The sequence below is a fragment of the Cydia pomonella genome, chromosome 23 (assembly GCF_033807575.1).
Source record: "Cydia pomonella isolate Wapato2018A chromosome 23, ilCydPomo1, whole genome shotgun sequence".
In the NCBI taxonomy this organism is placed as follows: domain Eukaryota; kingdom Metazoa; phylum Arthropoda; class Insecta; order Lepidoptera; family Tortricidae; genus Cydia; species Cydia pomonella.
This window is the reverse complement of record NC_084725.1, coordinates 13,527,055-13,553,925: the sequence shown is the minus strand read 5'-3', so window position 1 is coordinate 13,553,925 and position 26,871 is coordinate 13,527,055. Positions and strand designations below refer to the sequence as shown.

Genomic DNA, 26,871 nt, shown 5'->3' with positions numbered 1-26,871 from the left:
TGCACTTTAAATACTATTAGTCTAAAAAAAAAAAAAAAGGAAAAGTTTGTGTTATTCATAAATCTAGATTTAATGTTTTTTTAGCTATGGCAAAATGTATAGTCTTAGTTTGCAGGAAATAAAAGGCTTTTTTATTTTATTTTTATTTTATTTTATTTATTATTGCACCAAGAATTATACATTTTACATACATGTAAAACTACAAATGAATTTTAAAGGAAAATAGAACCAGGTAACAACAGGCGGTCTTATCGCTAAAAAGCGATCTCTTCCAGACAAGCTTTAGGTAGCAGGAAATTTCGAACTCATATAAAAGTCAACAGGTAGTGCAAGGAGCTAAATATGGAGACTATTAAATACAAACACACATACTACTTATATAAGTATTAAAACAATACCTAATATACTAATAAATATACAATATAATATAATACAATATATATATATATATATATATATATATATTTATGTACAAGGCATGTTTTGGGCCATGGGTATTTGGGGTGGTAAATTTAAAGCCTGCAACCCCCTAAGTGAGGGTATCCGGGACATTCCATTTATAAGGTCCATTTTCCGAAGTTACAGCAGTTCTTGTATACAAAGTATGTTTCGAGACTTCATGGATACAACGTGTCATTTGAGGACAATGTCCTCAAACTAATTGTTGCACATAATACTCACACACACATGTGCATTTATTGGTATGTAAGGATTAGTATGAGGACAAGTCCTCGAAGTATTCGATGTATACGAAGACTTCGAAGTATACGTTGTAACTATGAAGTCTACTTCAGTCGGTATTGTTTTTTGTACATTCATTTTAAAGAAAAACCGGCCAAAAGCAGGTCGGGCCATGCTCAGTGTAGGGTTCCGTAGTTGTCGGCCGTCACAATACACCCACTTCAAAACGGCATTTTAGGATATTTTTTATTACCTATAGGAGGATATTTGGCACTTACGTCCTTTTACTATGAAATGACAACTTTTTGCGATAGCTGAAAAACGTCTGAATCGATTTTATTCAATATAGTTTTCGTTAAAAATACTTATTAGGCCTCACTTTTCTAAATTTTTCCATATTTTTTGGACTCACGGTTCAAGTGTTAGAGGAGTGTGAACCTTGTCCTTGACTTGATTGACTTTATCAAAAAATGGTTTTAAAGGCCCCTATTGGTTTTGAAAGACCTCATATCAACATATTCAAGACCTACCCAAGTATTTAAGAATTCAATTTGCAATACCTTTATACGGTATCATGTTGAACTGTGAAATATTGTAAGACAAGAACCTCTAGTGTATTTTTTTTTTCGAAAGCGTGACGTGACGTACGCGTTTGCGTTAAGTCTCATTTTGTATAGGATTTAGAAACAGCGCGCCATGTGCGACGTTTTGGAAACTCAAAATCCCATACAAAATGAGACAACGCAAACGCGTACGTCACGTTTCGCTATCGAATAAATTTACACTAGGGGTACTGTACACTAGCATGAAGACAATAAAGTTCTATTCTATTCAACGACACCACACAATAGGGTAGAAGCGAAAAAAAATCACCCCACTTCATGTAAGTACCTACGTGATACCCAAAAAAACCTTTTTTTCTTTACATTTTACCGTTTTATAGGCGTCAGCTAAGCCGCGGACGGACATGGCGAAATTATAAGAGTTTCTAGTTCTAGAACCCTAAAAATGGGGTTGCGTTTGATGCTGAAATGAAAAAAAAAATATTTCTTTCAACATGAACAGTATTCTGATAACAGGGCCCTTATTCGACATGCTAAAAGTGACGTTTCGTGTTGATTTCCATTTGATGTGAGAAATATTGTGACTTGTCGAATTGCTATTATCACCACCTGTCAGTGAACAATATCCACACTAGAGGCGGGGCGTTGTACCGAAATAGTTTTTGGAACAGGTTATTTGTAATAGACTACTATTAGCTTGTCGAGTATTTAAAAGTACGGACTCTGATTTCTGAAATAAAACAAATATGAAACTTTCATCACCTCGTACCTCCATTCTTACCGTTACTTTAGGTAAAATAAAATTTTGTTAACAGATGGTCGTCTGGGTGTCTGTTGTATCTAAAAATAATGTAATAATATATAACAAAAATATGACAATAGATTCATAGCCTTCACTCAAAACGTCACCATATTTCCGACCCTTACCGAAATAATAAGTCGATATTTGTATAAATAATCCTTATTTGTAAGACGCCTAAGCACGGCAAATACGTAAACTGCCTATTGGGGGTCATACTCGTAAAACTGGTATTTTAGACGTACTTTTGGTACGAGTAACAGAGACGTACTTTTGGTACGCAGTCCCAGCTCTAGTCAGGATTCTAGTTGTCAAATATAAGCGTGTCGAATACGTATTAGTTAACTGTCAAATGAAATTAGATCAACGGTAGACTTTTTTGTCGATGGATATGGCTGCCATGTTTGGATTTATGACATTTAAAAGGGGATCCTAAGGCAGAGAGCAGTTTTTTTCTGTACGATTTTGATTCTTCTACTGGACGCAAGATGGAGTTAGCTGCCAAATTCCGATCAGGCTGACGCAACTAGGAAGAAAAAAGTTTTGTATGGAATTTGTTTCGCAAATCATTGCCAACGAAGAAAAAGAAAACGTCAGTGCTATTTATTCTGTCAAGTTTACATCAAGTCTACTGTCAGCCTAATTGCTTTGTTTGTTTTGAAGGCTTCAATGTTTTGTTCGGGTATTTCGTGTAATTTCTTTATTATTTAGTGAAAAAATCGAAAATAGTTAACCGTGATCAGAGTAAAGAGCGAGTTTGTTACAATGCCAGCGAGAAAACGGTTTACTAAGTGTGAAATATGTGGCAAGCGAGCCACTCGAGAAAATCACGAAAAAAGGGATTTTATGGCGGAATTTCCCTTGGATGAAGACTGGTAAGTATTGCTTTAGATACTTTTGACCTTATTTTGGGTCAGCAGGCTATAAACACATCGAAACTAAGATATTGTACATTATTTTTCATTGTGAACTAGGGATGTACTATAACTATCGATAACTGTAGTTTTATTTGTATATCAGTGTAAATAATTAAATTAAATATGTGAAATTTCCTTAGAACTAGCATGCAATATGACCATAATTAATTCGTCGAAGATTAATAATGCATAAATTATCTATTACTTATGCATTAATGGTCATTAGTTAACATATTTTTTTATCTAGTGATTATTTAATATATTAACCTAAAATGTAAGAAAATTAATATCTGTTTTTATGATAAATAAAGAAATATTATAGGACATTATTACACAAACTGACTTAGTACTAAAGTATGAATGGCATGTGTTGTGGGTACTTAGACAACAATATATATATATACCCACAACACATGCCATTCATACTTTAGTACTAAGTCAGTTTGTGTAATAATGTATATATATATATATATGTACATAGACCTAATTTATAAATATTTATAAATACATAGAAAATACCCATGTCTCAGGAACAAATATTCATGCTCATCACACTAATAAATGCCCGTTCCAGGATTTGAACCTGGGACCATCGGCTTCATAGGCAGGGTCGCTGCCAACAAGGCCAGACCCATTCTCATGATTAACAGACATATAAATACATAAAAAGTTAAAGCATTGATAAAGGGTTGTTGATAACTGGATGCCGAAAAACATGATTTATAGATGCATATTAGCGCGAAATAATCAGTTGATCATCTCATTAACAAACACATGGAATATAAACTGTGGATAAAGTCATGTTTTTCCAAGGCTGTATATTTTCAGATGCAGGCAGTGGGCCAAATTTTGTTGGGAACGAAGACCTGATACATCTTCCCATAGAAAAGTTACATTTATTCAAACATGTATGTGCACATCATTATGAAAATCAAGCATTTAATAAAATAAAAAAACACGACTTAAAAACTATTTAAATAATTTGAGTCCACATTAAGCCCGACCAGATAGTAGTCCAATTAAGAACTATCCACTATATAACATACAACTTAAATGTGAACTCGATGCTAACCTTATTTCGAGTACAAAATTTGTAGACAGGAGCCTATGTTTCAACCCTCCCCATTTTATCGATATCGATAAGAATCGTAAGCGTGTAGCGTACTACACTATTTAAATCGCTTATGTTGGTACTATGGTTCTTTGACAGTTCTTTGTCGTACATTTTGGTAATGATTTGCGAAACAAACTGATTCCACTCGCTAGTATGGAAATCCCGTCTCTTAAAACGTAGTGATTATAATGCTCTTTGACAATGACATGCAGTTGCGTCGATGTAGATCTATCATAAAAACGTACATGTGACGCATGTGACAATTGTCCAGGATGAAAAAAATATCTTGACAATTAACATAAAGCAATACAATACCACAAAATGTCAACAAGAAAACAGATTTATTATAAAAATACAAATTATATACAAAGCTTCATTTTAAAACCAATGGTCGTGGGTTCTAACCCCGGCTCTTAACAATGTGCATCTTGTAACATGTACCGATTGCTTTTCAGTAAAGTAAAATATATTATCATGAGGAAGATGGAGTATCCCCAATAAGGTATATTTTCCCCTCTGGGTTACAAGGTCAGATAGTAGTGAGACAGGGAGATATAGTGAAGAATGCGGAAAAACAAGCATTTATTGTGTTGTTAGGCTAGTTTTTTTTTTCAAAATTTGAAAACGAACGCAACAGAATGCTCAAAGCCGCCTGTGAGTCAAAATCTGTTAAATTTAGGCTTAAGACGAAACAGGAGCTGAGCCCGTACACAAATTTGAGATTTTTAGGTAAAAGGTAAAAAATATCGCCGTCGCGCTGACAAGTGTGGCACCCCGTACCTAGAGACTATCCCTTGTGTGTGTACCAACAAACCAAATTTTAGACAAATATGATACGTCTTCTTCTTCTTTGTCGTTGTACTCTTTGCAGAGCGTCGTGGTAAACTGCTGATATCAGGCGCAGATGTTGCTTGCCGTACGATTTCTCGCAATTTTTCGCGGTTGGGGGCCATTCTGGCAAATGCGTTCAGGGGACCCTTCATGGCAGATTTGATTTGGTCAGTCCACCACATAGGTGGCCTTTTGCGCGGTCTTTTTCCGTTTGCCCTACCCTGCACCACTAGACGCTCTATGGAGTCGTTGTTCCTCCTCGAGACGTGACCGAAAAAACTGAGTATGCGGGTCTTTACAAGAGTCGGAAGGCGCTGCTTGATACGGAGTTCTTTAAGGATGGAGACATTAGTCCGAAACTCGGTCCAGGATATCCCCAGCATTTTCCTCCAGCACCATATTTCTAGGGCGTCTATCGTCTTCTCCTCTGTCTTTCGGATAGTCCAGGTCTCCGCAGCGTATAAGAATATAGGAAAAACGAGGGCCCGTACAAGCCGAACCTTCGTGGTGTTTGTGACGTTTCGGTGATAGGCTACGCTATACGTAAAAACTAGCCAAGACAAATCCTTTATAATTTCAGGATTTTCTACACAGCACAGAACATGGCACCCATATAGATCTCAATTCCGTTGTCGGCGAGTCAACAACGACACATATTCTTAATATTGAACTTAATTGGCTCTTATTTCACATTTATGTTTTAAATTAATTATAGGCATAGACATACCATATCCTATTGTAAGTACAAAGTTTCAGAGCAATCTAGCTAGCCGATTTAAAATGAGAGCGAAACTACATTTGTATGGAGAACCGAATTTGCTGCGGACGCACAATGTAGCATAATAGGATTAGGACCAACCTCGAAATCTCTGTAACAGTCATGAAATTTATTATGTATATAAATTAAAGGCCCATTTTTCATGCCCAAACCATTTAACATTTGGGGACCTCGAGGAATCCGAGCCATCTTGGAAAATGTGTACCATTAACACAACAGTCAACATTAAAACTTATTAAATTCTACACAAAAAAGTCCTCGATATCTTTGCAGAACAATACATCTTATTATAGAGAATACTTGCTGAATCTAAGTTTAACGCTTATACACTTCCAGGGGACATTCTCTTAAAAGGAAACTCGGAGGAATATGAATTCTATTTTTAACTATACATTTGTACGTGGTCTACCCCAATATTAACATTTTACTCTACTGCGACTAAACCAGAAAGAAGGGTTATGGGGTGTAAGTACTGATGTTTCAGTACACCCAGTAGCTAGGTATTAGGATACTGGACGGATTTTTTAAAATGACATATCGTTAGATTCCTCTTGCCATTCACAACCTACTTTTACTTGTTCTATTAAAGAAAAATCAATACAGCCGCCTTGAGAGGACTCCGAATATTAAATCATATTTTTTCTTCTAGCGCCTAAACTATTGAGCGGAGTACAGTAAAACAGACATCAGTAGATCCACAGTTAGTATACAAGTGCTATGCAATACAAAGTTACTAAAATTAACGGAAGAAAAAAGTTTAGGGCTAAATAATACGTCATTTAAAAAATCCGTCCAGTATCCTAAGCTACAGGCTGTCCTGAATCCTTCAGTACTTATACCCATAACCCTACTTTCTGGTTAAGTTGCAGTCAAGTAAAATATTGATATTGGGGTAGATTATGTACAAATGTATAGTTAAAAGTGGAATTTTTATTCTTCCAAGTTTCCTATTAAGAGAATATCCCATGAAAGGGTATAAGGGCTAAATCTGGGTTTGGCAAGTATTTTTTAAAGCAAGATCATTTTTTTTCGCAAAGATGTCTAAAACTATTTTATGTAGAATTTTATAAGCTTGAATGTTGCCTTACACGATTATTGAATAAAGAACGTAGATTTAGAGTAAAACGCGAATTTCTCCTGGATGGTCCACATTTTCCAAGATGGCTGCGGTTCCTCGAGGTCCCCAAATGTCAAATGGTGTGGGCATGAAAAAGGGGCCTTTAACGTATATACATACCAAATTTCATGACTGTTCAGACATTTCGAGTTTGGGCCTAATCCGACTGTGCTAATGCCACTATGTACGTAAACTGTAACTGTACTGCGGACTCAACCTTCACGTTATAATTTTTTAAGTATTAACGTTGACATAGTAACGAAAATAATAAACACGTCAATTGAAGTAAACAATATTATTATATGCAAGAAAATTTTGCAAAATAGGTACATTAATGATTAATATGTAAAACACCATTAATTATTGAATTAAAATTATGATTTTGTGTTAAAAAATATGAGACCAATGATACAGCCCGATTACACGGGCTACATATTAAAAATGATTATCATGGAAACAGTAAATATACACAGGTGAACAAAGTTATAGTAAAATAGGTGCATAATTTCAGAGCTTGCCTGGCCCACCTGTACCACCTACCATGACCACGGCCGTCTCCTACTATTATTTTTTTCTAATACCTATGGCCTTACTAGCGAACAGTATTCCATGTTCTTGATCCAGAATTTAAACCCTCAACTACATATTTGTGGCACTTGGGGTTGAATTTGAAACTCTAGGGCACTAGCGTGGCTCTATGAGAGCGCCTTATATAGGCTTCTGGTGACCAGAGGATCAGCATTGTTAACCAGCGCGGAAATGCACCCAGCCTTCTGAGCACCCTACCGAGCGACCAGAATATAGGGCAAATATTTTATGTATACGTTTTTGACTTAAGTGTTTTTATCATGTTTTATATTTAAACTTACAGATGTCGAACTACCAGCAAAGTTTTTGAAGAGGTGTAGTTTTTATATTTCCTGGTACCAAACTGATACAGGAAATTGGAACATCAGTAAATAATCTACACCGAAGACAATGAAATATAGTCACATAATACTTTAATGCTTTATTTTATTAAAGAAATCGGTAAAAAAATGTGTTAACTGAAAAAGATAAATTTTATTTTATTTGTAGTTGAATAACAAAATATGTATTTAATCTCCTTTTAACTGGTGGCTTTTAATAGGAATTCTCTTTGTGTAGGTACATATAAATAATAAGTACTTAGGTCTTGGTAAGTAATATAGACAGTACAGTAGGTCTTATCTTAATAATTTGAGATCTCATACATGCGTTCCGATATATCTGATGGCGACTGTACATACAATGGGGTCGCGTATACGAGTACAAAGAACATTAAAATAGTTGTTGATAGACCAAGTGAGCGAGCTACTATGGTACCTATCTTTATATCAATTTTATGCATTATGTAATAGCGCAATACAGAAAAAAAAATTGACAAATGTAGTATTATTTTTATAGTAATAAAGGTTATTCATGAACCATCTCGTAATTTAAAAAAAAACGGACTTTATCTCTAAATCATATGCCTTATATTTACAGATGTGTTAGGTTACAACTTGGTTCGTGAACGTGGTTTAGAAGCAACTTGAGACTGGGTGCGGAGTAAATTGCATCAATTTTTTTTACAATTTTGAGCGTTTATAGGAGAATATGTGGAGCGAGCATTATTCGACGTGTAGGTGTGGGTTGAACAAAAAGATCGCATGTCAATAGTTCTTTATTGTCGTTAAAATTCAATTAATAATCGCCTTTATCGACCATCAACTGTGTGGTCACTTTTTAATTGATTGACGTTGTCAGGTACAGTTTCACTACTCGCCGCCGCATTGTTCATAGCGCATTACTTATCCTATCGAATACAAGATGTCGCTGATTCCTGTAAACTTATGTTTAAAAAAAAAGACGCTTTACTCTATGCCATATATTGTAGGAAAGGAAGGGTATTCCCTGTCGTACGTCAAAAAATCCAAGATGGTGCCCAAGCCCATGGACAAAAAAGTCTAGCAATAAAATCAACACTTGTCAAAATTTGACATTAGCAATCCACAGTCAGGTGACAATCAAATCAAACCGAACCACTTCGAGTTCAGAGCCATTTCAAACTATATAGTAGTAATAAACAGAGTTGATTTTTGTTTGATTATTTTTTCTATGAATGAGTTTTGATTGTTCCAAATGATAATATCCACAGTTGATAGAATCAACACTTGATACAATCAACATGCGATAGAATCAAGTGTTGATTTGATGTGGACGCGAAATTTGACAGTTGTGCATCTCGAATAAGGCCCCAGGGGGACTTATTCCTATTTAGTATGTAATACCTGTGTCAAGCCACTCTTCCAGTAGAGTAGCTACAAATAATAACAGAAATACTACATACTTGTTTAAATCATGTATGTACAATATTAAAATGAGAATGGAATGTGTGTGTGTGTGTGTGTGTGTAGACGTGAGTGACTGAGTGAAGGAGCGAGCAAGCGTGCGTGCGTGCGTGCGTGTGTGTGCGTGCGTGCGTGCGTGCGTGCGTGCGTGTGTGTGTGTCATGTCATGTCATCTACCTCTTGCCCCAGCTCCAACATAGGGAGTAAACAACAATAATGTTTAATGTTACCAAATATACATATTATTTACTTATATTGGTGGTTTCATTAGTTTGCTTCAAACAAAAAATATTGTACCAGTTACCTACATTTACAACTTTGAAACTATTTTCCAAGTTACTCAAATAGGATACCTACCTTACAGACGCTTACATTTAGTTTTTCATATTGACTGTTTAATTATTTCAGTTATAGACTACAGTAGTTCACATTATATTGACTATTCAATAATTTTAGTTAACTCGTCATAGAAAAAGTAGGTATTTTATACAATAGTTGCATAACTGGTAGAGAATGCCTTACGGCATTAAGTCCGAATTTTGTACGATAAGTTTTTCTTTTGTGCAATAAAGTTTAAGTAATAAAATAATTATTTGTATTATATAGGGTGGAAAAAAATCTACTACTAAAAAGTCCCCATACTACAGGTATGCATTCGTCCATGCTCCACATATGGGTCACTAAGAAAAATCAAGCATGCACGCGAATTAGAACAATAACTATCTGTAATATCTGTATGTTGTTATCCAACTAGCCAAAAACATTACTATACAACAAATTACACCTACATTATCATGCAGTATGACGTTATAATAATCTAAGTGCGTACCTGGTATCTTCGTGACCCATATGCGTGGCACGGACGTGTGGAGATACTTCAGCGTGACACATATATGGGGCACTGGACTGTGAACGTGTTAAAGGAACCATCCTTTTATTTTTAAGTTGAAACAAAACTGCACTCAGAGATTTCTCGAAGAACTTAACCAAACTGGGAATCGAACCAGCTAAAAACAAACCTCGCTATTATATTGCACGGATCGATGCAGTTAATTTTAAAGCTAAAATTTCTTAAATAAACATTTGAGTCTTACACTCTTTATTTCAAACGTTATATTATTTCTAAATAGTACGTTCAAGGACTTGGAATTTTTCTCTTTCAACATGCAAATTTAAAAAAATCTGTGAATGTAGTTTTGTTTCTTTTAAAAATAATAGTTCCTTTAAGTAAAATAAGCTATTTCAAAGATTTAAGGTATTTCCACTCCAGGGACCATAGATTTTTTCCACCCTGTGTATGTAGCTAAAATGGGGCAACTCAATGCCTATTCGCACGGTTTGCCCTGGCGGATGCCCGGCGAGGGACGCACCTATTTGTTAGATATGAGATAGTCATACACACTGTGTGTGTAATATGACCAGGGAGTATGTAATAAATAGAGGCACAGCTAACAAATAGCTGCGGTATCCGCCAGAGTAGACGGTGCGTAGAGAGGCCATCAGAGGCGAGTCAGAGGCCCTACCGCGAACCACGTTCGACGTGTTGCCTCCCTGTCACACTTACGTACGAATTTACAAGTGCAACAGGGAGGCAACATGTCGAACGTGGTTCGCGGTAGGCCCTCAGAGGCTTACTCAATAAAGGGTCTAAAATGCTAGGCTAGGCTATGCATTACGGGTATCCCTGCACAAGCATACCTGGCAGGCAAAATTCTACGAGTAGTCGAGTACAGTTTCTCCACTGCCATTAAGTTTTCCCGACAGCAGTGGCAGCATGGTTCCATTTTTATCACTTGTCGCTATGCCCGTCACTTTCGCACTTACATACTTGTTAGAACGTGACAGGCATGGTGACAAATGATAAAGATTATTTACCTATAGGGCTAAGATGGTCGGGATCTTAGCCCTATAGGTAAATAATGCCGGTGCAGACACAACCATCATGCAAAGTGTAGCGTATGTGGCTACCTTAAGAGCTATGGTAGCATGAAACAAACAGGCATTCTAACACCCCCGTTGATGTAGGTACATAAGCAGCACAATAAGATTTAGTATGAAATAAAAACTCTTTCTTAAAATATCAATTTTTATTTAATAATGTAATTAAAAAGATACACACCTTAGTGGATTGAATGTCTCTTGATTAAAGCATACATTTGCGTTATCTGTCGGTACAACCACAACGAGATGTTTGAACTGCAAGAGATATTTGATATTGGTTCTTTTGAGGATGTAATGGGCTGAGATGCCCATTCTACATTGAGTGGCTGTGTCAACAGTATCCTAGCAAAGTACTTGATAATATGTCTGACTGTGGTGGCTGAGCACGTGTCTTGCTGGCGGCAATTTTCCAGTTATTTTACATGTTCAAAGAGATCAACGACTTACGGGCAGTCATGTTCCAACATGTAAAGTAACTTAACAAATTGCCGCCAACAAAACTCGTACTTGGCCACCACCTACGTAGGGCAAATTATCAAGCCCTTTGCTGATATTGGCATTCAGCTATTTAAAGATTACCTCCACTTGTCGAATGTGGGTGGAAGATGCCGAATGGGGATCTCAGTCCTCCTCATTACATCCTCAAAATAACTGATAGTAATCAAAGATATGGAGTTAGTCTCTTGCTGTTGAAAGAAAAGTTGCAGAACATCTCGTTGTGGTTCTGTTGACAGAAAACACAAATGTATGAAATATGTTACCCACAGCGGTATGGAATGTTTAAAACAATAGGTAGAAAAGTAATGACACCCGTTTTTCTATGGCTAGCCATAAAACATCGTGATAGTTACTGGAACACAAGGCAAGAACAAACGAAAATATATTAGCGTTGTTAACAACTGTACAAGCATATTGAAAACAAAAAAAATTGGGATAGCCCAAATTTCCGGAAAACTGAGACCAACCGTAATATCACCAATGACTTAACTAATGTATCAATTTTAATTGCTAAAAATATATACATTATAATTATATTAACTAGAAAATGTATTTCTAGGCCTATCAATATTACCAAATTTTGCATAACATACAGTATTCACATTATACTATTTTTGACCTATGCCAATTACAACAAGAACCAACTTGCTACTTAGTTAGCTTATTCATCTTACTTAGCTTACATCATAACTAACTACTTTCCATACCCAATGAAAATGGTAATTAGTGCTGAAATCCCGCTGACTTAAAGAACTTTGTACTATACATATTGCAACAAAAATGTAACCAACGGTGTTACAATGCTTGTAACTAATGTAATGTGTTATGTATACTATGAACAGTAGCTATGTACATATCTATAATATTAACAGGAATAGAAGCTGTTTACAAGTGTGCGGAACCAAATTAGGTCCGTCTTGATGCAACTGTAAACTGGGAAGAAATTGCTCCCTGGCGATTCCAGGTTCTACCGCCTTTTGGGGTAGAGCTTGACAAAGCTTTCTCACCTTACTTAGGTATTAGAGGTGTCAATACTCTACACCATGGTGTGGAAGGTATAGACAGGAGTCTATATGTAGAAAAAAATAGCAGCTAACGGTACCACCCGACCCCAATACCGATGATTGGTGCCTTGGTAAAAAAGATAAGTTATTTTACAGTACATATGGGGCTACTTTATAGCACTAGTGCGAGAAGTAGCATATTACGTTACTGTGTCGAACATTTAAAGGGCCATATGTACTGTAAAACGTTGTACGATACATGTGCGAATAGGTAATTCGCAACTCGTGTCGATTTAAAACACTCCCTTCGGTCGTGTTTTAATTTATCGCCACTCGTTTCGAATTTCCTATTTTTCGCACTTGTATCGTAATGTACTATTATAGGTGTGTCTACTTGAGGGCAACTCAATTTCCATGAGTAGGGTGAGTACATGTAGCGTAGGCGACAGACGAGGTCGCGTGTGTGTTGTGTGCTTGTAAGTGTATGTGAGTGATGATGCTCCTCTATTAGTCACTAGGCGGGTCCACACAGAGCGAGCATACGCGCGAGGCAATTTCCTCGCGCACAAAACTGCCAGTGTAATCGTGCCTCGGCCGAGGCAGCGCGCTCGGGCGAGGAAAACGCGCGGAAATTGCTTCGCGCGTATGTTCGCTCTGTGTGGACCTGCCTATTAACATATTCACTGTCATTAATATATTTAAACATTATTACAGTAATATTAATATTTTCTTGATTTAAGCTTATATACTTCCAAGCGAGTTTTAGCTTTTCTTTGGTTGTCAATCCAGGTCTTAATTTGCTGCGGGGTTCGACTTTTCAAAGCTGTGTACTTTTTGGTGGCTTCAAAACATGCGTTCAATGAAGGCAATTTGGAACATTTGGTGGGATCACCAAAACAATCGGCAATTGCAAATTTTTCATCACTGTTCCATCTTACCCGTTTGGTTTTACCAAATGGAGAAGCTGAAAATAATAAAAGACATAAGACTTGTACCCCACATACCAAGAAACTACTACTATTACTATTATGAGCCCATACTGTCCCACTGCTGGGCAAAGGCCTCCCTCTTATTCTTCCACGTGTCCCTATCCTCGGAAGTCTCCCACCAGTCTCTGTCGAAGGCATCAAGTTCGTCCCGCCATCTCCGACGAGGTCTACCGTGACGCCTTACAACTAGTGGGACCCAACAGGTGGCTGTTTTGGCCCACAGGTCATCCGGCATACGGCAGACGTGCCCTGCCCAGTCCCATTTTAGCTTAGCGGCAGTTTCAGCTATGGATATTAGTTATTCCAGTTTTGGAGCGTGGTATTGTACCAAGAAACAAATTAGAAAAATGTATAACATATCAAAATTCCAGGACATTTAACTGAAATCACATTTTCCAAACTTTAGGCCCGGGGTCCTATGGTATGTATGTTAATTACAGTCAAAATGTTTAGTACAAAAATGCACAGTTGCAGAGTGAATAGAGATAAACGGTTATGACGCGGAGTAGCGGTACTAAGTATAAAATTAATTTAAACACTTACTACTACGACGATTTGTACCATCTGTAAAGCTATCAGGTTCAGGATCATTTGGCTCAATTGGTTCTCTTTGTTGTTCTGAACCTGAAAGTGAATCATCAGAAACAATGCGTCGTCTGCGCTTTAGCAACTTCTTTATAGGCTTATCCTCACTTTCGTTAGTTTTGTGGCTAAGTTCGTTGGACTCACTGGAAACTGAATCGTCGGTGATAACAAGTTTACTGCGATTGAGAGATGTTATGGATTTGTCTATACGATTGTTTTCTGTGGGTGTGCTTGTAGATTTATCGAAAATGTTGCTGCATTTATCGTCATCATTGGTTTCGCAATTACCCATAGCATTTTCTAATATTTTTGACACATTGGCCAAATCTCTCAGTGGTACTGGCACTCGATAAACACTTTTATGGATATCTTTGTGATGTCCCATAAAATTTGCAAGATCAGTTACTTCACGCTCTTCAATACCTTGTATAGCTGAATAAGTTGCTACATGCTTTCTTAGAGTCGTTCCTCGAAGTGTAGTAGGCATCTTGGCTCCACACTCCTCTGAAAACTTGCGCATAAGAGGACAAGCCCGTAAATAGTTCTTTTTGTTACCATCTTTTGATGCAGCTGCAAAGATATATTCGTTTTCAGAACTTATCCAGCTTTATGTCGTAATTTCATCAGTTTTTCTATACATTTTACAATGAATGCATCTAACAAAACTGGCACAACCCTACCAAGTTTACCACGTATGGTAATCCTTACAAATTTTTGTGCGTATTTTCGTGACTCTGGAGATATGTTATCATATACATCGGAATTCACATTCTTGTCAACCGTTTCTTGTTTATTGTAATCTGATATTAAAAGCCTTTCTATTTCTCCTGCTCGGCGTCTATTGAAAGTTTGAAGCAAAACTAATGTACTCTCAGCTAAAGTATTATATGATTCTAGGGTAAATTGTTTTTCGAGGGCATCATAGGCTTCTGACATCTTTGTTTTCAAGAAGGAGTATAAAGAAGAAATATCACTTATTGTTGGTAGCTGAACAACTTTTTCTCTTTTCTTTTTTAATTGATCTTCGAAGACTTTTTTATTAATGGTGGTTGGTATGTCTTCTTCAAATAAAATAAGAAAATCTTCTGCAGCTTTTTTCGCAGTTTCATTTTGGGTCTTAATACACTCAGACATATGCATTTTTAGGCATTTCTTTATTAATGTTCCGATTGTAGTTGCTACCGATGGTGCTGCATACATCATCTTGTCCGGGTCATAGCTAGCGCATATCTTTATACCCTCTAATACAGTGTCGAAAAATTTGGGCTGGAACACTGAAGATAAATCGGCAATGTTTTTATCCTTTTCCTTGACAGCCGTTAAAAAACGCCCTAAGAGTCTAAGATGACTTCTGATCATGTCATGTTGATGCTCCAAAGTGTATTTTTCACACAATTTATTTCCAAAGATTATTATTAATTCGTCATATTTTATTAGTCTTGTTATTGAATCATCCCGTAACACTGGAAATACTTTCCTTCGAAGACATATATTTGCTCGAGGATGAATGTATCCTGTAATTCGTCGTCCCATTATCATCGTCTGCTTAGCACCTTTCTTGTAGTTTTTTTCGCCACAATTACGATAATGTAGTCTCAAAGTTCTTTTTGAAAAGAAACCCTTACAGGTATTACAGCATACATAGTCTTCTGCAGAATTTTCATTATGCACTTGCTGTCTACATGTAATGAGTATTCCTGTATTATGTTGGGGTTGAGTATTATGAATATAATTACCGTTTTTGCGTATGGTCTCTATGATTTTTTGTCTTTCAGGATTTTTTTTCGGTAGCTTTATAACTTTTTTACTTCAGGTTAAGAATAATGAAGAAGTTCTAGGTGTCTAGCAAATTTTGTTTGAAGTTTATTGCAAAATGGACAAAAATATTTTTTTGTTCTTCTTGTGTCTGACGTTTTTGACTGTGGAACAGTAACTTTTCTGACATCTACAGGTAAACATTTGTTAAAAGTTTCAGATTTTTGTGAAATTTGGGAAATATCTTTTACAGATGTCGTCTGATCTGGTACATAAGTAGAATCACTCGCATTGGTAAGTGTTTTACTAACATTAATAGGTGCTAATTCATCATGTCCAGTGCTAATTTCAAATTCTATTTCAGGATCAACAGGAGACAAGTGACAGTAAGAGATCTCAGCTCCCATTTCCTGGTCAACAGTCTCTATATTAGAATCGAAATCATATTTTTTTATCAACTGTTCTAAAGGCAAATCGGCAACGTTTTCACACGATTCACAGTTTTCAGGCAATAAAATTGTGTCAATAAATGTATCATCCTCATTTTTATTATGGACAGGCTGTCCTCCTGTAATTACTGTATCGCATATTATTCTTAACGAACTATTTCGAGCCTTGTCGATATCAAGAGTATCTGTAAGTTTCACTCTCAACAGATTTCTTTTCTTTTGTTTTGCCTTCTTGGTCTTCAAATTATCATTCTTAATTTCGTTTTCCAATATCTCTTTCGAAACGTTTTCAGACGATTCACAGTCAACAGGCAATAAAATTGTATTGTCCTTATTTTTATTGGGTACAGCCATCTCTTTCGAAACGTTTTCAGACGATTCACAGTCAGCAGGCAATAAAATAGTCTTGTCCTTATTTTTATTGTGTACAGCCTGTCTTTTCTTTTTTCTTGTCTTCTTGGTTTTCAAGTTATCATTCTCAATTTCTTTTTCCAATATCTCTTTTAAGTTTTCAGACGATTCACAGTTCGCAGGCAATAACATTTTATTGTCCTCATTTTTATTGTGTGCATATTTGTTTAAGTTATCATTCTCAATTTCTTTTTCCAATATTTCTTTCGAATCTGAAAATCGGTAATATTATTCTTGAAGTCGGTTAGGAATAAGTTTTTGGCAAAAATTTCATTTTTGGTACAAGCTGACTGTACTTTTCTTTCCACAGGCAACTAATACTCATCGAGACAATTCTAAAAACCCCAAACACAATCAGGTTGCGTTGTTTTACCACAGAGTTCCTATGTCCACCTCTTGTCTCCATCATCAGATCAGCTCGATGGTACCATAATATTGCATTGTCACCCGACTTACATATGTATGCAAATTTTCAGCTCAATCGGAAACCGGGAAGTGGATCAAATTTAACTTGCAAGATTTGATTACAAACAGACAAATGGTCTGGTGAAAGTAAATAATAAATTTTTGGCAAAAATTTAATTTTTGGTACAAGCTTTTATCGCTGACTGTACTTTTCTTTCCACAAGTAACTAATACTCATCGAGACAATTCTAAAAACTCCAGACACAATTAGGTTACGTTGTTTTATCACAGAGTTCCTATGGCCACCTCCTGTCTCCATCATCAGATCATCTCGATGGTACCATAATATGGCATTGTCACCCGACTTACATATGTATGCAAATTTTCAGCTTCATCAGAAACCGGGAAGTGGGTCAAATTTAACTTGCAAGATTTGATTACAAACGGACAACGGTCAGGTGAAAGTAAATAAAAGCTTGTAAAAGGGAAAAAATGGTCAAGTATTAAATGGCCAATAAGGTCGAGGTCAGAGGTTCCGTTCTGTTCATCATCAGCAGTTCCACTTCATCAAATGTCACTTCTACAAATGTAAATACTTGATTTGTTAATAAAAATACTAAGATCACTATATATATGCCTTTAACATTTGAGGAGTTCCCTCGAGTCCTCATGGACCCCATCGTCAGAACTCGAACTTGACAAAAATTTGACTTGAAAATCTAATTTGCTTAACAAACACAGCGAAGAGGACAAATCGCCAAACGTGTACTATGCGTCGTTGAAGAGTACCATTCTGATCATCATCAGCAGTTCCACTTCATCAAATGTCACTTTTTAAAATGTAAATGCTCGATTTGTTAAAGAAAATACAAAAATCACTATATGTATGCCCTTCATATTTGAAGAGTTCACTAGATTCCTCATGGACCCCATCGTCAGGACTCGAACCTGACAAAAATTTGTCTTGAAAATCTAATTTACTTAACAAACACAGCGAAGAGGAGAAATCGCCAAACGTGTACTATGCGTCGTTGAAGAGTTCCATTCTGATCATCATCAGCAGTTCCACTTCATCAAATGTCACTTTTTTAAATGTAAATGCTTGATTTGTTTCAGAAAATACAAAAATCACTATATGTATGCCTTTCACATTTGAAGAGTTCCCTCGATTCCTCATGGATCCCATCATCAGAACTGAGTTTTGACAAAAACGGGACCAATCTTTATATATATAAATTCAAACAAAAAAATAATTTTTAAAATCGGTTCAGAAATGACGGAGTTATGGAGTAACAAACATTAAAACATAAATAAACATACAACCGAATTGATAAACTCCTCTTTTGAAATCTTGAAGTCGGTTAAAAACAAGGTTTATGTGGATAAAGCTTACCATGTAATTTAAGTACGACTGCAGAATATTTCGATCCTTTGCAGTTTACTGTGCATTGTTTGTTTTTGCCAATTTGCACACGTTTTGTAGGTACTATTTGCAATTCATCGTTGTTGAATTTCACCAGAGAAAACATTTTATATTACCTAAAAAATAATTCAACTCTAAAATTAATAATTTACTAGCAACCTGCCCGGGCTTTGCATGGGTAGACAAAACTGTTTTTAAAATAATTATTTTTGTTATAATTGTTATACTTTCGTTTATTTTGGGTAAGTGCACATACCCAGGTGCAAAAATATCGACGCTGAAAAGAAAAACAAATATGAAATTGTTCAAAAAAGCAGAAACACTTTCAGAAAAAAAAACATTACTAGAAGGACAACACTAAAACTACTGAATTGGGTTCAGTGTCATAGATAGTATATATCTTTTTTAAATTATAAAAACGGGACTTAATCACGTATTGAGTTTTACATTTACCTCCGACGTTTCGAGGGCGGCGTTGTCCCCGTGGTCTAAATTTAAAACTCAATACCCGATTAAGTAAGTCCCGTTTCAATAATTTAAAAATGTGTAAAAAACGTTAAGTTTAAATCAGTATATATCTTGTTATCCCCAGGTTTGCCTGGCAAAATTTAAGGAATCTAGGGTGCTTCAATACATTGTTAATTTTAATATTGTGTAGGCTGAAAAAAAAAACAATAAAATATCTGGACACCCGAAAGTTCATCTCCTCTATGCGAAGGTTCATATTCACTCATGTATGGGGAGGGGAAATACAAAACTTACAACACATTGCAAAACTGTTTTAAAAATTTTCTACATTACTCCTTCCAAAAGCCCGCATATTTTTATTTTTTATTTATTTACACATTCATCTTTGGGTTACCCATTTACATATGTGTACCAAATTTCAAGTCAATTGGTCCAGTACTTTTGGAGCAAATGGGCAGCGACAGATGGACAGACAGAGAGACCCCATAATACATATGAACAGACTGGTGGTAGACAAGAGATAATTAGCCGGTTGTAGGGCTTTATGCAAAACTCCACAATCTTACCCGTTAATCCTGCCGCTAACCAGCAGTGTTGGCACTGCTGTGTTCCGGTAAAGAGGGTAAGATATCCAGTGAAATTAAAATGCCTGTAACATACGGACAGATGGATATACAGATGGACCAATAGAGAGATAATACTCTAAGTCTACGAAACCTATCAAAGTTTATTATTAAAAATTATTACTGTTATTCTTAACCGTTTTCTAATATTACATGGTGAGTGACAAGCAAATGTGCACTAAAAATAACAAAAATAAAAAAAAGTTAAACTACTGGATATCAAAACTTCATCTCCACTCATGTTTGGGAAGGAGAAGTACCATTAAGAGAGCAAATTTTACATAGGTAAGTGTACCAAATTTCAAGTCAATTGGTCCAGTACTTTGGAGCAAATAGTGGGGTGAGTGACTGCAGCAAGTGGTCAATACTGCCTGTACTCCAGCCACGAGTCCCTACATGTACATGGTGGAATCACATCTGTCATTTCATTCAAAAACTCTAGGGAACTCTTTAATAAAACATGATTTTAATTTATAATAAACTGCATTCAAATTAATTATGATGCACCAGAATTCTAACTTTGAAGAAAAACTCTAAATACCATTGGTATGGGCAGTATTTGACCATGTCAGCCAGTGCTTCAAATCATTAAAATTAGTCAAACTAACTTATTTATGAATAATTCCATATGATCTCTTTTGTGGCTGTGCACCTGAACTCCAGTGACTGCGTTCTTTCTGATTAATTCACAGACAATGATACGATGATTTTTTTCTTATTCCAAATCTGAAAAAAAAACATACATAATGGTAGGAACCTCGTTACCTACGTAGCCTAGCCTAGGTTGTTGTTGTTACATATGCTTATATTAATATACACGACGATGATGGGTTTGCCAATCTTGATAGAAAGAGAACAAAACGGCAACATGATGAACAACGAGAGGGTTCATGCGAAAAGTGCACTGTGCAGTCGGTCCCAAGTCGTGTTATATATACCCAGCTATCAAAAGAAATGCTTCAGATTTGCCAATTAAATCGTCTTAGGGCCGAATCAAACCGGAATGACAGCGGCGCGGCAAGCGCTTTCAGTGGGATAATAATTGTATACTTATCTACATACTTAAAAGCCAGTATCGCTTGAAGTGTTATCGGCGGGTCTACCGGCCTCACGTCGCCGCGGGCAGCCGCCGCGCTCCCCGCGCTGCTCACCATCTTCTTCCTCAGAAGTGCGGTCGGGAGTGACACGAGCCTGTCGCTGCCATTCCGATTTACCAGACTGAGGCCCTTTGATGAGGGACATCATATATTTATTCCATAACTTGCCCCTTGTAAAACAAAATGGCGATCTCGACATGCATCTGAATTTAGGACTTTAGAAATATGTTACTTACCCCTGAGCACAATCGTGTAATACAATGATCAGTCCTTTATGGCAGTTTTAATGTGCCTCTGTGCTCTGCTATACATATATTAATATGTAATTAATATACTCTTTAGTACTCTGTGCCAACTGCCTGCGATTCTCTTCTGATGAGTGATGATGATGACTGATGGTGATGAAGTGAAATACAGTGTTGCCAGTGCCAGGTCCATTAGGTCCAATCAAAAGATGTGTTAAAAAACAGATTGATTAAAAGAACATCAACTTTTTTCACAACATTTACCAAAAGTCATCTTTTAATTATTATATTTCCTCTACTTTTTAATTTTTATTAATTTTAACAGCGAACAAAACGGTTTTTTAGGGTTCCGTACACAAGGTGCACAAATCACGCGCGGTTTTTTCGGCTACTTTTTTGACCTCCCTCCCCCTTGGTGATATTTGGTGAGATTCTTGGCTATTCCCCCCCCCCCTCTCCCACATAACCTTACGTGTATTTTTTTTTATTTGACCTAACTTTAAGATAAATAGTAGGTATTGTATAGAGCAAATCCTGTTTATACTCATTATTTTGAAGTGCCAAGTGAAGATTTATGTTTAACGAAACCGAGAAAAAGTATGTAGTAGATATTTTATCTTAGTTTCGTTCACTATAAAAAATGCTCATGAGGTCTCCTCCGTCTCCTGTAATCTAATAAAATCAGTTCAGCCGTTTTTGAGTTATAACTCAAAAATCATAGTAAAATGACGTAAGTGCCGCAAAATATCCCTTTATAAATGACCTTTTGAATTTGAACGGATGTATGTTGGACACTTTAGGTAGTTTATTTATATGTAAAGTTATCAGGATTATAATTAAGTTACAAAACTTACCAGTGGCTCGTTTTGCGAAGCTACAAGTTACAATTTACAAGCGGAAGTCTCTTTCTAACCTTATGTATTATAAAGAGACTTCCGCTTGTAAATTATAACTTGTAGCTTCGTGAAATGGGACACAGGTGGATTTAAGTTATTTTACCAAATATTTTGATTTAAGGACGTTTTTTTATATTTCAAATGAAGAAAATATCAAATTATTAAAACCCAGGTTATGTATAATATAAACCCAGGTATAGGTAAAAAACTTAAGTAAGTCACCTGTTGTATGTAGTTGTGACGTGTTCGAATAGACATTTGTTTTGTTTGTGTGTGTGTTTTAAACATGTATTCATGTATTGTCTATTCGAACACGTCACAACTACATACAACAGGTGACTTACTTAAGTTTTTTACCTACAGAGTCTGTTCGGAAAGAGAAGAGTCGTGGAATGTATGGGACCCCATACATTCCACGACTCTTCTCTTTCCGAACAGACTCTAATTTTATACCAATACAGAACCCTGATATAAACACAACCATGCTTTCTTCAATGGAGATGGATTACGTTCGCAATTGCGTTTGGATTAGATGCTTATAAATAGAAAGCTACAAATTACATACTATGCTTCATTATCAGAATTGGAATCGGAATCTGGCGTCTTTTTGAACATGCTGCTGTTGAATTTGTTAAACTTCAAAAAACAGTAGTACAGTAAACATACCCCGAAAACAGTAGATTCCCTGTAAAAACAGGAGATCTGGCAACACTGCTCGAATGTTGGAAATTGGAGGGGAGGCGTTGCCGCGAAATAATAATATCGAATTATCGATCAAAATACTTCATTATGGATGTACATCAATGTTAACTAAATAATACAAATGTATTGTATTAAATAATTAAGAACATATTAATTTTATTTTCTATAGTCTGCCAAATCGTGCGTAATGAGCTCGATAAAATTAAAATTATAGTCAAGAGATGTACGTATACATATACTCGTATTTATTCCGAGTTGTTACATTGAAATTATAGATCGTATAATAAAAATAAAATATAAAGGTAGTTTTACGCGATTAATGCCGTCATCGGTAACGTCGAGTGACTGTCGTAAAATATATTTTTTGAATAATGAGTTCTGTTATTGACCCGTAATTCACTTGACCAGCTTAGGCGAGTTCGTGCTGTCTCTTGTGTTTGGCATAGAAACATCAGAGATATATATATATAAACTCCTTTCCTTTTATACAACGTTTACTTTTGGGTCATATTTCGAGGACATTTGTATGATAGATAGGAAGGTATTTTGAGGCCAATTAACATGAATATTGTGAACAGTAAGTTATGTAAGGTAAACATAACGGTTACAGATGTACCTTTAACTCATAATTCATAAAAAAAAAATGTATCGTTAAACTAGCTAAAACACCGGTTAACGGCCCTCACTCAGGTCTAGTTTCGGCCCTCAGCGCACCGCGAAAACCGATTTTGGAAAATTGCGGGGATCTTTCTCCTTTACTCTCACTAAGACCTAATTAGAGTGACAGAGAAAAATGCTTGCAATCGACGAACTTCGATTTTCGCGGTTATAGCCCTGAGGGCCTACCGCGAACCACGTTCGACGTGTTGCCTCTCTGTCGCACTTGTGAATTCGTACGTAAGTGTGACAGGGAGGCAACACGTCGAACGTGGTTCGCGGTAGGCCCTCTGTTAATTCTGTTATCGCCAACTTAATTCACCAGAAATATGACTTCTCAATTGGATTCATACATGAAGTTTAAATTTGAACGAAATATTTTTTATTCGGATGATTCAAAGATTTTATTTGTACAACATAGGTAGATTGCAAGATGTTACATAGACTTTGGGTATTACTATGTCGTGCCTATTGGGCATACAAATTTAATAAAAATACACGCTCGAATCATAGACCGATTACACGGTACGGTATAGATTGTTACGGTTATATCATGTTACAAATGCATTTCCGTTATTAAATTATCATTGCTTAAAATAATAAGTAAAAAGTACAAAAATTGCGCGCGAAAAGCTAATGAGCGAAACGCGACGCGACGCCATTGATTGAAACGTTACGTGACGTCATCCATGGTTTGTTAGTTAGTTTTGTTCTGCCGCTTCTTCGACGAACTTCTGCGACGCACCCATTTTGAAAGAAATCTGGTATAAAAACCGGCCAAGTGCGAGTCGGACTCGCGCACGAAGGGTTTCGTACCATTATTTATAAAAACGGCAAAAAAATATGTTTGTTGTTTGGGAGCCCCCCTTAAGAGGCTGTCAACACCCAATGTCCTTGAAATTGATGTTACTTAAACAGTTTTTTAAGAAAGACTATTTGTTTTAGTCAAGTAAGAAAAATATATGTTCATATTAATTATATTTCAAAGACCGTGGTTGTACTCGATACATGATTGAACGAAATCGGCTCGATAGAAAATAATTGCAAAGATTGGTCTTAAAATCACAATTAAACGGTTCTGTCTTTATTGTTGACTTATGGGTCTGCAATTAAAATCACAATTTCAAAACATTTATATCTAAACCGCTATTGAGTAAAATATTACACTAATAATCCTTTTTTTTATTTAAATATTTTTCTTATTATTCCCTTGCCCAGGCCCAGTAATATGCGACAGTGCTATCTCATTTACTTCGATACAAATAGACAGTGTGCGCGCTTTAGGTATTGACAGCCTCTTAAATATTTATTTTATTCCGTTTTTAGTATTTGTTGTTATAGCGGCAACAGAAATACATAATCTGTAGAAATTTCAACTGGCTAACTATCACTGTTCATGAGATACAGCCTGGTGACAGATGGACGGACGGACGGACAGCGAAGTCTTAGTAATAGGGTCCCGTTTGACCCTTTGGGTACGGAACCGTAAAAATGTATTTTTGTCGCGGTTTAGCTATTCAAAATGTTTTTATATCTCATCTGTTAGTTTCAACTAATTTTTGATAAACACTTGGTTGAGTTTAAGTTTAAATACATTTATTAATTAAATATGTCCTCTATTTGTTCCTTGTTACGTCGATAAAGTGTTTTATCAATAGCTAGCTTATTTTGCATTACACATTATTTCCTGATGCTTTCTATCATTGTAGGTTTGTATCACGACTTACCTAAAAAATGTGAAGAAATAAGTATTTGAACGGGCGCTAAGAGTGTCAAACAACAGCGCGCCTGTATTTTCTGACTACGTTCTGCTTCTATCAATAATATTATAAAAAATAACTACAGTGAGCGTCCATTGGAATAAGTTTTGTTCCTGGAAGAAAACAACACCATAAATACAATACAATGAGAATGACGGAGTGTTCGTGCAATGGCTATCAGACAATCTGTCATGCATCGATGCTTTTATGATGTCTATAATTATATATCGCGACCTATTGAAAATACTTCATTTCTCTGACATAGGAGCTACGAGTATGTGCAAGGTAAATAAATATACCATATATAATCAATGGCTTTTGTGTGTATGTATATATATAATACTTAACATAGTATAGTTACATCTAAATATCCTAAATGACCTATAAATTTATTTTTTACAGGTGTACAGCAAAAGTAGCTGGTAAAACTATAGAACTGTGATGATACATACGCGTAGATGATGTGGCAGAATTAAAAGGTTCAAACGCACATGAGGCTGCCTAGGTGAATGTTCTGGATGTGACTTTAATATGGACTATAAGTATAAAGGAAGATACATTATGTATGAAAAGGGACCTTAATGTCGGTGGCGCTTACGCCGTTATCAACGGTGCTCCCATATTATAAACAACGCTGTGCTACGCAGTGCGGCGTAAGCACCATCGACAATAAGGTCCCCGGTTCATAGATAATGTCACATTTGAAGAATAGTGTTATGCAGTGCAGTGGAACTTTTTAAAGTAATACGAACAAAAAGCTACGCCTTGGTAGTGAAAGTTATATGTACAGTTGATAAAACACCAAAACTTAAGTAATCTTTACTATAACTGCTCTGAACAACATATCAATGCAATTTTCAACTAAAACAGGCCCAGGTAACTGTATATTCTCAAAATGTTATAATCATAGAGTTATGTAGATTATGCTAGATAAATGTAAACATTTGCTAGAAAAATGCATGTTGTGAAATGCAGCAATCCTTCCCGAGGTGGTTTTAATAAATAATAATAAAGTATGGTGGTGTTATTTCTTTACAATTAACAGGAAGAACTACATTTCACACTAACTTTATATTGCTTCCCAGAAATGTGATAATTCAGATTTACAGTATTACTAAGATTCTGTTTACTTTCACACTTATTCTGATACAGAAAACCATGTGCAATCAAGACAACACTATAGTTTAGCAAGAGTTGCAGATGCAGAGGGAATAATTCTGTTTTTTAGTCATGCTAATATTATAACCTATAATATTTATGATTATCATGTGTATTTTTCAGGGTTCCATACCCAAAGGGTAAAAACGGGACCCTATTATTAAGACTGCTGTCCGTCTTTCACCAGGCTGTTTCTCAAGAACCGTGATAGCTAGACAGTTGGAATTTCTACAGATTATGTATTTCTGTTGCTGCTATAACAACAAATACTAATAACAGAATGAAATATCTACTTTTTTCCAATCTCGAAGTTCTCGTCGTCCAATCACAGAAGTTAAACAACATCGGGCGGGGTCAGTACTTTGATGGGTGACCGTTTTTTATAGATAGATAGAGATCTTTATTTGCATACCAATATATGTTACATACATGGACTCTGGAAAGGGTGTAGCAAAATAAAAGATAAGTAGTTCATAATATCACAGTTTGCTTACTATTATTTATATTAGTTATATATAACACGGTTAGGTAAGTACATACAAGTAAGATACTTACGGTTATAAATAGTATAGTAATCTTCATATCAATTGTAGTTGATGTGGGAGTTAGGTACTTAAAATGTAATGTAGGTCTTAAAATGTTGTTCCCATACTA

General features: G+C 36.0%; 2 protein-coding genes and 1 long non-coding RNA gene across 5 annotated transcripts in view; 2 read left to right on the top strand and 1 right to left on the bottom strand.

The window, feature by feature from the left end:
- Positions 1-26,871, top strand: part of LOC133530625 (facilitated trehalose transporter Tret1-like) — a 50,843-nt gene that overhangs the window by 9,226 nt on the left and 14,746 nt on the right. The gene's annotated exons all lie outside the window — the stretch shown is intronic.
- On the bottom strand, positions 11,220-25,205 carry LOC133530632 (uncharacterized). The gene is made up of 6 exons (XM_061868640.1): positions 21,036-25,205; positions 20,311-20,428; positions 19,646-19,728; positions 18,582-18,727; positions 14,127-16,995; positions 11,220-13,558 (listed from the first exon to the last, which is right to left on the bottom strand). The coding sequence occupies exons 4-5, from the start codon at positions 18,715-18,717 to the stop codon at positions 15,983-15,985; spliced, it is 1,149 nt and encodes a 382-aa protein (XP_061724624.1). The 5' UTR covers positions 18,718-18,727; positions 19,646-19,728; positions 20,311-20,428; positions 21,036-25,205; the 3' UTR covers positions 11,220-13,558; positions 14,127-15,982.
- Positions 20,165-26,871, top strand: part of LOC133530658 (uncharacterized) — a 231,863-nt gene continuing 225,156 nt past the window's right edge. Inside the window, exon 1 of the long non-coding RNA XR_009801350.1 lies at positions 20,165-20,248. This is a non-coding gene — a long non-coding RNA (uncharacterized LOC133530658). The remainder of the gene's footprint in view (positions 20,249-26,871) is intronic.